Source organism: Dama dama, chromosome 10, assembly GCF_033118175.1.
Source record: "Dama dama isolate Ldn47 chromosome 10, ASM3311817v1, whole genome shotgun sequence".
Classification (NCBI taxonomy): Eukaryota; Metazoa; Chordata; class Mammalia; order Artiodactyla; family Cervidae; genus Dama; species Dama dama.
Window position 1 is genome coordinate 18,180,389 of NC_083690.1, and position 13,452 is coordinate 18,193,840.

General features: G+C 46.3%; 1 protein-coding gene across 5 annotated transcripts in view; it reads right to left on the minus strand.

Moving 5' to 3' along the window:
- The window catches only part of TMC7 (transmembrane channel like 7), a 52,859-nt gene extending 45,788 nt beyond the window's left edge, over positions 1 to 7,071 (minus strand). For 4 of the 5 annotated variants that reach the window (XM_061152931.1, XM_061152930.1, XM_061152929.1 and 1 more), the window contains exon 1: positions 6,923 to 7,071. In XM_061152931.1, the coding sequence (XP_061008914.1) occupies positions 6,923 to 6,989 (67 nt within the window). In that variant the 5' untranslated portion in view covers positions 6,990 to 7,071. Of the gene's footprint in view, positions 1 to 6,705; positions 6,847 to 6,922 lie in introns of those variants that run through there. The other variant, XM_061152932.1, reaches the window with a different exon arrangement.
- Between the last annotated feature and the right edge of the window lie 6,381 nt (positions 7,072 to 13,452).

Below are 13,452 nucleotides of genomic sequence, written 5' to 3' on the forward strand. Positions count from 1 at the left end.
GCTCCAGCTTGCTGCCTTCATCCCGTCTCCTCTCCAAGCTCCAGCCCGAGATCTCCTCGGATGCACGCAGGTGCTCCCCACGTCTGCCCTCTGTGCTCCTCACCGCCCCTCTGAACGCTCTTCCCATCTGTTCCTCCCACTCACCTGCACTGACTCCTCCACATCCTGGACCTAAGCTCAGCGGTCCCTCCTGGAGAGCCAGGAGGCAGCCGCTCTCCTTTATATACCATCACCTGCTTATCTCCTCAGCAGCTACGCTTAGCTTTTCCTGACCCTATTTCCCTCTGTTTAGGGTCTCCTCTCTTAGATTAGAAGCTTCATGAAAGCACGTCCCTCCCCCGCTTCTTTCATCACTGGGCCCACGCCTGGGACAAGCTTTTGGCTCAGAGTCAGTTTCTGGCCTCCTCCTGGGAGGAGGGTGGGGGCAGCCCCACAGAAAGACTGGGTGGTCCCACCACCAAACAATGCTCCTTTTAAAAGCAGCCAGACTGCAACAAAGTTTACAGCACTGAAAAGTCATTTCCCCCTTTTATCCCTTAAATTCTTTACTTCCTGAAAAAAACAAACCAAAAAAAAAAAGCCACTGAGGGCCTTTGGGCCTAATCTGGGCTTGAGCTGCTAGGCAGATGGAGCGCCGCCTCTTCTAGACAGAGGGGGGAAAAAATCACTCAGGTCAGATGGCTGGCTCACCAGAGAACCACTGCAGTCTGTGCCAGACCTGATCAAGAGTCCTCCCACCAAGGACACCTTTGAGGAGTAACCTGGATGAACGGACCTAGCAGATAAAGTAAAAACATAAAACTAGAAAAACCACTACAGGTCAAATGGTTACTTGTCTTCAAATTTCATACAGTCTGTCAGACTAAAATAGCCCACAAAATAGCTATTTAACTATGTAAGTGTCTATCAGGTAACCAGAACACATGTAGTCATCAAACCTTATAATACTAGGCTGGAAAAGACCCTAATAAGCATAATGATAAAATGCTAATAATCAAACCAAGAGCTACCATTCAACCCCATCTGACATGCCTATCTCATTAAATCCTTTTAGTGACACTAGCAGACCAGGGTATGAAGATATTCTGGAATTAGAGGTGATGGTTGTTTCATATTTTAAATGCACTACAAGGGGCTGAATTGCACACTTCAAAATGGGTGATTTTGTTATGTGAATTATCTCTTGCTGCTGCTGCTAAGTCGCTTCAGTCGTGTCCGACTCTGTGTGACCACACAGACGGCAGCCCACCAGGCTCCCCCGTCCCTGGGATTCTCCAGGCAAGAACACTGGAGTGGGTTGCCATTTCCTTCTCCAATGCATGAAAGTGAAAAGTGAAAGTGAAGTCGCTCAGTCGTGTCCGACTCTTCCCGACCCCATGGACTGCAGCCTACCAGGCTCCTCCGTCCATGGGATTTTCCAGGCAAGAGTGGGTTGCCATTGCCTTCTCCGGAATTATACCTTGATCCTCCCCTAAAAAAGGCACTGCATGCATGCTAGCTGAAGGACCCCTGACTGGAACAAGCATGTCATTATACTACACATACTGCACACATCATTTACTGACTGGTATGAAGTCCTGATGGACTGGAATGGTCTCTCTGGGCACATGTAGTTAGAGTAATTCTGAGTCATGAGAGGGAAAGCCTTTATGGGTTATTGTAATTTGAGAGGGTCTAAGATATTTGGGAAAAGCTTTTGAGAAAGACTTTATGGGACACTGTCTAAACTTCACGGAACAGAGGGAATTTCATAACATTGCCTAAGACTCTCCAGGCCAACCATCCTTTTTCATTTCGATTATCCCAGAATCAGTGTCCAGTAAAATAAGGGACACCCAAAAAACGACTATACATAAAACTGACACCAACAAGGATGAAAAGTGTGAAGACTCTGTGGACGTTTGTCATCTTGTAGGAACACAAAGGGACGTCCCAGGTGACCCCAGTGGTAAAGAATCCACCTGCAATGCAGGAGATGGGGGTTTGATCCCTGGATGCAGAAGATCCCCTGGAGGAGGAAATGGCAACCCACTCCAGTATTCTTGCCTGGGAAATCCCATGGACAGAGGAGCCTGGCGGGCTACAGTCCATGGGGTCGCAAAGAGTCAGACACAACTGAGCGACTGAACACAGGGGAACAGAGACATCACAACAGTTAATGCTTACATGGTCCACAGCAGTCAGTCCTCAAGATGCACTCCCTCCCCCCAGGAGGAGTGCAATATTCTCCTCCCAATATTCATGCCCTTAAACAGGCCCCACTCACACTGAACAGGGCTGACCCATGGGAACAAAACAGGTAACAGAGTGATTTCAAAGACCAGTTCATATAAGACACCACAGCTTCCGCCTCGCTCTCTCTTGGACCATCTGCCCTGGAAGAAGCCGGCCACTGTGTCTCGAGGACACTTAAGACAGCCCCCTGTGAGGTCCACAGGGAGAGGAACTGAGGCCTGCTGTCAACAGGCAGCGTTAGCCCATCCATGTGAGCAAGTCATCTCGGAAGGGATCCGCCAGCCCCAGGCGAGCATTCGGATGACTGCGCGGCTGCGCTGGCTGACTCCACAACTGCAACTTCACAAGAGAGTCTGGGCCAGGAAAGCCGAGACAGGTCAGTTCCTAATTCCTGACCCACAGAAACTGGGAGATACGTGATTATTATTGTTCTAAGCTTCTAAACGTGGGGATAATTTGTTACACAGCGTAGATAACTGATATAAGCACTTGTTGACGTAAATTATCTGAATCCTTGCAATCACCCCGAAGTAGGTTTTATCATTATTTAACCCATAAGGAAACTGAGGCACCAAACACTTAGGTGACTTTCTCAAGGACAAAACCAGAAAATGGAAAAAAGAGGATGGGCATCTGGCAGTCCAGAGTCTAGACTAGAAACCAACTACACTACAGCTCCCAGGGTGGCTGCAGGTGTGAGGCAGGAGATGGGCCCGAGGCTAGGCATTTACAACTGGCCTCCTGTTCAACCTCCTGGCGTGAGAAGATGAGCCCCAGCCCTCAGTTTATATCTCCTGAAGCAAGAGACAGTCAGGCTCCAGGACTACCTATTTATGACCGGACTCCTGTCTATATTTCGAGATCTACACCTTGATGTAGAAAGCAGCAACTGGAATAGCGTTAATAAACGGACATTAGTCACTTTTATGGCAGGGACAGAGTGGGACTAAACCCTTTAAAGGGTTATATGTTTCCCATCCCTGGGGCAAGGGAGACACTGGGAGTCAAAAAGGAGGAGGCATCACCCCATAATATGTGATGCTAAGGGTGTTACATAGGCCTCTGGGCTGAAATCCATCTTGGAAAAAAGTTGCACGCCTCTGCAGGGGAGGTCTATATAAATGACTTAGCCACCTCTTTTCTGCATTCCTCCTCACTAGGGGGAATGGCCAAACCCTTTCTCTATGGGTGTGCATCTCTGTTTTTCTTCCATCTTAACTAAACCATTTCTCTCTGTTCTCTCCCTCTGTGGTTGTGCTACATCTCTAATATTAAACACTGTACCTGCATTTATAGTTTTTGCCTCGGTGAGAAAAGAATTTCCCCTGGGGGCAAAGATCCAGGGAATAACAACTTTTAGCCTCCAGCCCTTGCAGGTCTGGGGGCGGCTAGGATTCCTGGTGTTCATGCAGGCTACCCAGGTTCAATTCCTGGGCAGAGAATTAAGATCTTGCTTCATGCTACCACTCACTGCTGCCTCAGAGAAATCAGGTACAGTCCATCATTCATTTATTCAATGAATGTTTAGCAGGCACGATGTGCCGGACGCTATTCTACATCCCAGAGGAACAAGAAAAAGCCTCTGCTTTTCATGGCACCCACAGTCTAGAAGGGAAAAGAGCTAAATAATGAGGAAATGTTCAAACCAGATGACTTCAGATGGCACTAAGTGCTTTTGAAGGAATAAGCAAGGTAACTGGTCCGCGTAAGAGAGATGGGGCCATTTCTGCAGACAAGACTCCAGAGGTCTGTCTCTCTGATGTGACAAGTGAGCAGAGACCCAACAGGAGCAGAAAGAGGCGCCATATGAAGACCAAAGAGAAATGTACTCCAGGCAAAGAGCAGCAAAAGTAAAGGTCCTGAGGCAGAAATGACATTGATATGCTGGAGGAATGACAAGGCAGTCAGTGTAACTGCAGCGAGATGGGCTAAGATAAGGCTGGAGGTGATAAGCGCCTGCAGAGGTGGGCTGGGGTCCTTGTTGGAGGCCATAAGTTTATTCTCAGAGCAGTGGGAAGCCCCTGTAAAGGTTTAATTAAGAAAGGAAGTATTGCTGTTTAGTCACTAAGTCAAAGTGCTAGTTGCTCAGTCATGTCTGACTCTGAGGCCCCATGGACAGGAGCCCATCAGGCTCCTCTGTCCATGGAATTCTCCAGACAAGAATACTGGAGTGGGTTGCCATTCCCTTCTCCAGGGGATCTTCCGGACCCAGGGATCAAAACTGGGTCTCCAGCACTGCAGGCAGATTCTTTACTGTCCGAGCCACTAGGGAAACCCTGTTTAGCCACCAAGTCGTATCCAGCTCTTTTGCGACCCCACGGACTGTAGCCCAACAGGCTCCTCTGTCCATGGGATTTCCCGGGCAGGAATACTGGAGTGAGTTGCCATTCCCTTCTCCAGGGGATCTTCGAGACCCAGGGAACAAACCCTGGTCTTGTGCATTGGCAGGCGAATTCTTTACCACTGAGGCAACCAAGTATATTGTTTATTCAATTATAAGAAAGAAAGAAATAATGCCATTTGCAGCAACACATATGGATCTAGAGATTATCTTACTAAGTGAGGTAAGTCAGAAAAAGAAAGACAAATACCATACGATATATAACTTATATGTCGAATCTAAAATATGACACAAATGAACTTATCTACGCAACAGAAATAGATTCACAGACATTGAGAACAGACTTGGGGCTGCCAAAGGGAAAGAGATTGGGGGAAGGATTGGGAGTTTGATATTAGCAGATGCAAACTATTATACATAGAAAAGATAAACAACAGGATCCTACTGTATAGTGCAGGAAACTATATTCAGTGTAATAAACCATCATGAGGAAAGAAATAAGGCAAGCATTGTGATCTGTTTTATCATTAAGAAGGATACACATTTCCCATTTCTATAAACCAGATGTCCCTTTGTCTCCTGCCTCCCATCAGCTGTCCTCCCATGGTGCTCATAAGTGCTTCACGGTTTACAAAGTGCAACAAAGTTATAAACACAGTCCCTTCTGAGTCCCCCACTCATGCTGGTGGGTACAAGGTCATAAAATATCATCTGTAGGAGCAAAGGGAAAGTGAAAGTTGCTCAGTTGTGTCCAACTCTTTGCGACCCCATGGACTATACAGTCAGTGGAATTCTCCAGGCCAGAATACTGGAGTGGTTAGCTGTTCCCCTCTCCAGGGGATCTTCCCAACCCAGGAATCGAACCCAGGTCTCCCGCATCGCAGGCGGAGGGAGGAACCTTTTAATTTAAGATGCTAGTTATAATACTCATGAAAAGATGCTTAGAGATCCCCGTGAACACCCAGCAAACACCTAAAAAAGATGAATCTCACGCCTTCTGTATGGGAAACCAGTGTTGGCATCTTAAATGTGATGAATTGTGACAAAATAAGAGAAATAAAAAATCAAGTGGAAACTACTTGAGTAGCTATTACTGAAAGGCTGAAATTGAGCTGATAACAACACTATTAATAATGCATTATGTTATATATATACATATGCCTCAGTCACGTCCGACTTTTTGCGACCCCATGGACTGTAGCCCACCAGGCTTCTCTGTCCACGATATTCTCCAGGCAAGAATACTGGAGTGGACTGCAGTTCTCTTCTTTAGAGGATCTTCCTGACGCAGGGATCGAGCCCTGATCTCCTTCATTTCAGGCAGATTCTTAACCTTCTGAGCTACAGCGAGGTCCTTATAATGCATTAGAAAATTATTAACATCAAACCCAGGCTGACTTCTTTATTCTGATTCCTGAGCAAGTTCCCAGAGTTTGGGTCTCCCCGGGTGTTTTTCTCTTTTTTTTCTTCTAAATGTTGCGATCAATCCAATTAGAAGGGTCCAATGCCCAAATCTACAAGTATATTTTACTGTAAATCCTTGTAACAGAATCTCTATTCTCAAACTAAGAGAGAAAAAACGCTGCAGATGAAGCTTCACAGTGGGGTCTTGCATTTTGTTAAGGGCCAATATAAAATACAAATGCTGCAAGGAAGCCTGCTGGGTGCTGAAAACTTCACTATCTTGACTGAGTAGCAGTTCTACACATTTATGTAAAAATTCACAGAGCTATACACGTCTTAACTTTTACTCAAAAAAAAAGGGGGGGGGAGCATATAATACTTGGCTGACTACCACTGATAGTGTCTTTCTTGTATCAAGCACAGCGCAAAGCACTTCACACATTTTTCTCTCAACTAATCCTACCAACAGCTTATTCCCATTTTACTGAAGAAGCTGAGGTTCAGAGAGGGTAAGTCACTTACCAAAGATCACACAGCGATCAACAGCCCAGGCAGAATTCAGTTCTGAGTCCATCTAATGGTAAAGCCTCATGTGTTTGGGAGGCAGTCACCTCGTATTACAACGTGAGGACTAGCTGGGCTCTCATAATCTTTTCATTTAACTTACAGGATGATTTTGAGGCTAGCCGGGGACTCCTCGACCAGCTCTGGGAAGACAAACTCACCGCGATCGGGACTCCCACTCCAGTGCTCCTTTTGGTAGCGAGGTCTCTAAATGGGGTGAGGATGGGTTGGAGGAGCGAGAGCAGGAATAAGAAAGATCCGCTTTCCCCCAAGCCGGGAGGTGAGGAGGGGGCCCGGCCCGCGCGGAGCTCCCAGCACCGCGCGCCCGGGTGCCCGCGTGCCCGCCGGCCGCCTGGAGCCGGGTCGCCGCCGCCCTACCTTGGTGGATGAAGGGCTGCCTGCTGGGCCTGCCGGGCGGGAGCGTACTGATACTGGACTCGCTCATGACTGCGCCCCGCGCCCCCGAGAGGCCGCCGGAGACCCGCCCCGGCCGCCGCCGCCGCCGCCTCCCGGCCTTCCCTCCAGGAGCCGGGATCCCAGGTTCCGGCGCCGACGTCACAGAGGCGGGGCGGGGCGCCGGCGCCCTTCCCACGCCCGCCGCGCGGGACCCCCCTAGCAGCGCCGGGTACCGGCGAGGACGCGAGGTACCGGCCGGAGTCCGACGGAGGGTGCAGCTCCGCGGCGTCCGGGACCTGGGACGGGAGACGCGGGTGGAGAGCCAGAGGGACCGGGAACGGGCTCCATCCAGCGGCCGCGATAAGGGGCCACCTCCCGGATTTTAAAAAGTGTAATAACAATAACCAGGACGCAGAACAAGTGTATCTAGTAAGTTACTGTTTGGGTACAAAAAAAAAAAAAAAAAAACGAAGAAGAAGGAATATCTTTGTACACAGTTATAAACACATTAAGATGACTCTCGAGTGGGGAGCTGGGAGGCTGGTTGAGAATGGTTCAAGGAAGGATTTTTCAGTTTTTCTCGTTTATCTTTGAACCTTGTCCACGTTTCCTCTCTGGCTCTATCCGTGTACAGTTTAAAAGAATGAAAACGAATTACCAAATATAAATGCCAAATAAAGAAATGTAATCGTATATGCAGAGTTCCAAAGAATAGCAAGGAGAGATAAGAAAGCCTTCCTCAGTGATCAATGCAAAGAAATAGAGGAAAACAATAGAATGGGAAAGACTAAAGATCTCTTCAAGAAAACTAGAGATACCAAAAGAATATTTCATGCAAAGATGCGCACAATAAAGGATAGAAGTGGTATGGACCTAACAGAAGCAGAAGATATTAAGAAGAGGTGGCAAGAATACACATAAGAACTATACAAAAAAGATCTTCATGACCCAGATAACCACGATGGTGTGATCACTCACCTAGAGCCAGACATTCTGGAATGTGAAGTCAAGTGGGCCTTAGGCAGCATCATTACGAACAAAGCTAGTGGAGGTGATGGAATACCAGTTGAGCTATTTCAAATCCTAAAAGATGATGCTGTGAAAGTGCTGCACTCAATATGCCAGCAAATTTGGAACACTCAGCAGTGGCCACAGGACTGGAAAAGGTCAGTTTTCATTCCAATTTCAGAGAAAGGCAATCCCAAAGAATGTTCAGACTACCGCACAATTGCACTCATCTCACACGCTAGCAAAGTAATGCTCAAAATTCTCCAAGCCAGGCTTCAACTGCATGCGAACTGAAAACTTCCAGATGTTCAAGCTGGATTTAGAAAAGGCAGAGGAACCAGAGATCAAATTGCAAACTTCTGTCGGATCATAGGTAAAGCAAGAGAGTTGCAGAAAAACATCTACTTCTGCTTTATTGACTACGCCAAAGCCTTTGACTGTGGATCACAACAAACCTTGGAAAATTCTGAAAGAGATGGGAATACCAGACCACCTGACCTGCCTCCTGAGAAATCTGTATGCAGGTCAAGTAGCAACAATTAGAACTGGACATGGAACAACAGACTGGTTCCATATTGGGAAAGGAGTACATCAAGGTTATATATTGTCACTCTGCTTCTTTAACTTATATGTAGAGTACATCATGTGAAATGCCAGGATGGTTGTAGCACAAGGTGGAATCAAGATTGCCAGGAGAAATATCAATAACTTCAAATAGGCATATGATACCACCCTTATGGCAGAAAGTGAGGAAGAACTAAAAAGCCTCTTAATGAAAGTGAAAGAGGAGAGTGAAAAAATTGGCTTAAAACTCAACATCTAGAAAACTAAGATCATGGCATCTGGTCCCATCACTTCATGACAAATAGATGGGGAAACAATGGAAACAGTGACAGAGTTTATTTTCTTGGGCTCCAAAATCACTGCAAGTGGTAAGTGCAGCCATGAAATTAAAAGACACTTGCTCCTTGAAAGAAAAGCTATGACTAACCTAGACAGCGTATTAAAAAGCAGACACATTACCTTGCCAACAAAAGTCCATCTAGTCAAAGCTATGGTTTTTCCAGTAGTTATGTATGGATGTGAGAGTTGGACCATAAAGAAAGCTGAGTACCGAAGAATTGATGCTTTTGAACTGTGGTGTTGGAGAAGACTCTTGAGAGTCCCTTGGACCGCAAGGAGATCCAACCAGTCCATCCCAAAGGAAATCAGTCGTGAATATTCTTTGGAAGGACTGATGCTGAAGCTGAAACTCCAGTACTTTGGCCACCTGATGCGAAGAATTGACTCCTTGGAAAAGACCCTGATGCTGGGAAAGATTGAAGGCAGGAGGAGAAGGGGATGACAGAGGATGAGATGGTTGGATAGCATCACCGACTCGATGGACACGAGTTTGAGCAAGCTCTGGGAGTTGGTGATGGACAGGGAAGCCTGGTGTGCTGCAGTCCATGGGGTCGCAGAGTCAGACACGACTGAGTGACTGAACTGAACTGAATCATATATACGTTTGTATGGGGCTTCCCAGGTGGCGCTAGTGGTAAATAAGCTACCTGCCAATGCAGGAGACTGGAGTTTGATCCGCTTAGCACATAGCACATACGTTTCTGTATAATACAGGTAACTGCCAAATTATATAAATGGGAAAGTGAAAGTGAAGGTCTCTTAGTCGTGTCCGACTCTTTGCGACTCCTTGCACTACACAGTCCATGGACTTCTTCTCCAGGGGAATCTTCCCGACCAAGAGATCAAACCCTGGCCTTCTGCACTGCGGGTGTATTCTTTACCAGCTGAGCCACAAGGGAAGCCCAAGAATACTGGAGTGGGTAGCCTATCCGTTCTCCAGTGGATCTTCCCGACCCAGGAATCAAACCAGGGTCTCCTGCATTGCAGGTGGATTCTTTATCAACTGAGCTATGAGGGAAGCCTAAATGGAAAGTGTAGGTAAACTGCCTATGCAGAAGAATTCTAATTATGCAGATACGTCAAGGAGGTGGAGTGTGACTACCCAGTCTTTAAGTGTGGGCTACACACAGGGGCTCCCTTCCAAGGAGGATTCTGGAAAGGGAGGGCGGGTTACAGCAAGTAACTACCTGCATGATACCTGATAAACACTTTCTCAGAGAGATGACCAAGGTCAACATCAACAGTTGACATCTTCCCTTCCTCCCCAGAGTCCACTTCTCAGCCCCTGATCCCAGCCCACAGATTTAGAAGTAGATGGATGGAGGCTCCAAACTCCAGGCACTGTCTTCCTCCTATGTCTCACCTGGCACATGGTCCTGGCTTGGTCTGTATCCTAAGCCAGGAGAGGCCCTGGGTTCTCTCTGGGGCAGGCAGTGAGCCCCGTATCCTGAAGGAGTGTGCAACTGATTAGTGTCTGACTTATTAGAAAAGACCCTGATGCTGGGAAAGATTGAAGGCAGGAGGAGAAGAGGATGGCAGAGGATGAGCCAGTTGGATGGCATCACCAACTCAATGGACATGAGTTTGAGCAATCTCGGGGAGATGGTGAAGGACAGGGAAGCCTGGTGTGCTGCAGTCCATGGGGTCTCAGAGTCGGACACGACTGAGCAACTGACCAATGACAACAAAATTCCTGAAGGAGACTCATTTCTTTCAAGCGATCACTGATTTTACAGGAACCGAAATAGGGGAATTCATTGGGAAAAGGTCACAGAAATCTCCTGTTGGAATGAAGCAGAAAGGGGAGAAAGGCTGGTAGCCGGAAAAATAGAAATGCAGATGGAAGGATGGCAAGTAGGACAGAAAGGAGAATGAGACATGGAATTCTTGATTCCCTTTCAGTTCAGTTCAGTCACTCAGTCATGTCCAACTCTTTGTGACCCCATGGACTACAAGCGCACCAGGCTTCCCTGTCCATCACCAACTCCTGGAGATTGCTCAAACTCATGTCCATCAAGTCCAAATCGTGAGTCATCCATACATGACTACTGGAAAAACCAGAGCTTTGACCAGACAGACCTTTGTCGACAAAGTAATGTCTCTGCTTTTTAATATGCTCTCTAGGCTGGTCATACCTTTTCTTCCAAGGAGCAAGCATCTTTTAATTCCCCTTTACCTATTCCTTTATTTCAAGGGGAGGCACACATCTTTCCACAGCGCCCCCATGGGCTTTATCAGTCCTAGCACTTTATTTTTACTACTTACTTTGTTTCCCACACTGGAAAACAATGTGAGGAAAACTATGGTGAGGTCTCTCTTTTATTATTAAAGTAATAGTAATAAGTGCCACTTATCAGGGACTTAGAGAGGCAGCATGGAATCGGCCCCCTGTCCTCCTTCCCCCGCAGTGATCACCTAACCCAAAGCACCACCACCTCCACCAAGTCAAGGACCTCCTCCCGAATGTCTCACTATCTTGTCCAAGGCTTGGCGACCCAGCAGTCCGAGCCAACTTCTCAGGAAGGAACTTAATCTTGTAATTTTCCTGCTTAAACATCCCCTCCTCCTCCTCCTCTGGTTTCCTTTTGCCCCTTAGAACCCTCACCCTGCTTATCATGTGTGGAGCAGGATTTGCAGGACCTGTCCAGCCCCACCTTCTGCCATCATCGCTGTGGCTGACTTCTGTTCTACTCCTGTCTGTTCCTGCCTCCAAGTTTATTTGCTGTTTCCCTCTTCCAGGAGCCTGAACCTCACACTTGCCCATGATTTTGTCTGATTCTGCCTTCACATGGCAAAAGCTGGCCACATTGCAGCCCCAGGTTGACATAAACTCTGAAAAGATTGGTTAGAGGACTCTGAGTCCCCAAATTCTGGCAAGGACAGTCTGATGTATTTGACTTAAATAAAGAGTAAATCCTGGCCTCGTTGACCATGTTCTTCGTGTAGGCTGTCTTAGTGCATCCTCTTGCCTTTCCCTTTCTTTCCATCCCCAACGACTGTCATTCCACAAATGATCTATTAATACAACAGAACTGCTTTGTAAACTGCAAATCTCTAAATAAATGTTAATATGGTAACTGTGGTTGTGTAAGACCTAACCGTGGAGTAGCAAAAATGGGACCAAAAGGAGGGCATTTTGTATATCATAGATGCAATGGACATGGGTTTGGGTGGACTCCAGGAGTTGGTAATGGACAGGGAGGCTTGGCATGCTGCCGTTCATGGGGTCACAAAGAGTCGGACACGACTGAGTGACTGAACTGAACTGAACTGAGATGCATGCAAATAAAGTTTTTAGTTCATTGATAGCAAAAAAGTCAGCTGATACCTTTGCTACTCTGAATTTTCATGGAGAATTTGAGTTTGTGTTGGTTTGTTTGCTTTTTTTTTTTTTTTTTTTTTTACTCATTTGGATGATTTGTCTAAACAAAGCCTTTAGCAAAATATTTTCCTCATCTTCTAATATGTTCCGTGTCTTGCACCAAAGTTCTGGCACATGCTGATTAATGAAAGGTTATTGTAAGGATCACAGCTCCTGTATTTATTTGCCAGTGATGATAACCCAGTCTGTTCTGTTAAGGGATAATGAGAATTTGTTAGAAGAATACTGAGCAGGATGTGATTGAACCTCAGAAGAGGATAGGAACCAAGGACTGAAGGGAACCCAGAGGACAATTCTCTCTCCTCTTTTCTCATTTAACTCCTCTCTGAGGCTGCTTGTTTCTTCTCACATTATGTCCCAGCTTTCCACCAGCAGAAGATGACTAGCAGTAGATGTTGGAGCCAGCAGATCTTCATTGTTGCTCTGTCTCTGTCTACTTTTCTGATTAATTTCCAAATCAGGAATTAAATGTGACACCAGCCTCGTTTTAAATCTAGTTTGGAAGATAGTTTCATGGAGGACTGTAGAATTTTCCCACATGTATCACTGCATGAGGAGAAGACAGCTGTGGGTGCAGGTGTCCATTACCATGGACAGAAGAGGGAAGCATTTGTTGTAAGCTTGTAGAGCTTGCTAAGCCTACAAGCTTGTTGTTGTTGCTAAGCCTTGCTTCTACCAGGGATCTTCCCCTGAGAGAGGCTGGAACAGAGCAGTAAGTATTGAAGTGTTGTGGCATAGATTTGAGTCCAGGATTTGTTTTTTCTTCTTTGTAAGAAGAGTGTTCAGTGATTGCAAAACATATAAAAATAAAAATAACAGAAATAGGTATAAATTATTCTAAGGAGCCTGTATTAAGAATGCTTTCATTTGCAAGTAACAGAATGCCCATCTTAACCTTTAAGGGCATTTTTACTTATTTAATAAGATATCTCAAGATGAGTTTGGTAGATAATCAATGCATCAGAACTTAGCTTCTATTTTTTTGCTTTGCCATCCGTAGCATGTTTGCTTTTTGTCTTCATGGTTGCAAGATGGCTGCCACAACTCCAAACATCACATCAATGCTGAAGGTGGTAAAGAGGGATAAAAGACAAAGTCAGCATAGTTTGGCATTATGACCACCGTTAGTTGCTAGGAGGATTGGGGAAGTGAGGATCTGGTTTTTTAGCTTCTAGAATGGGGTTAGGAATGACTATTGGGTGGTACAGCCAACATTGTC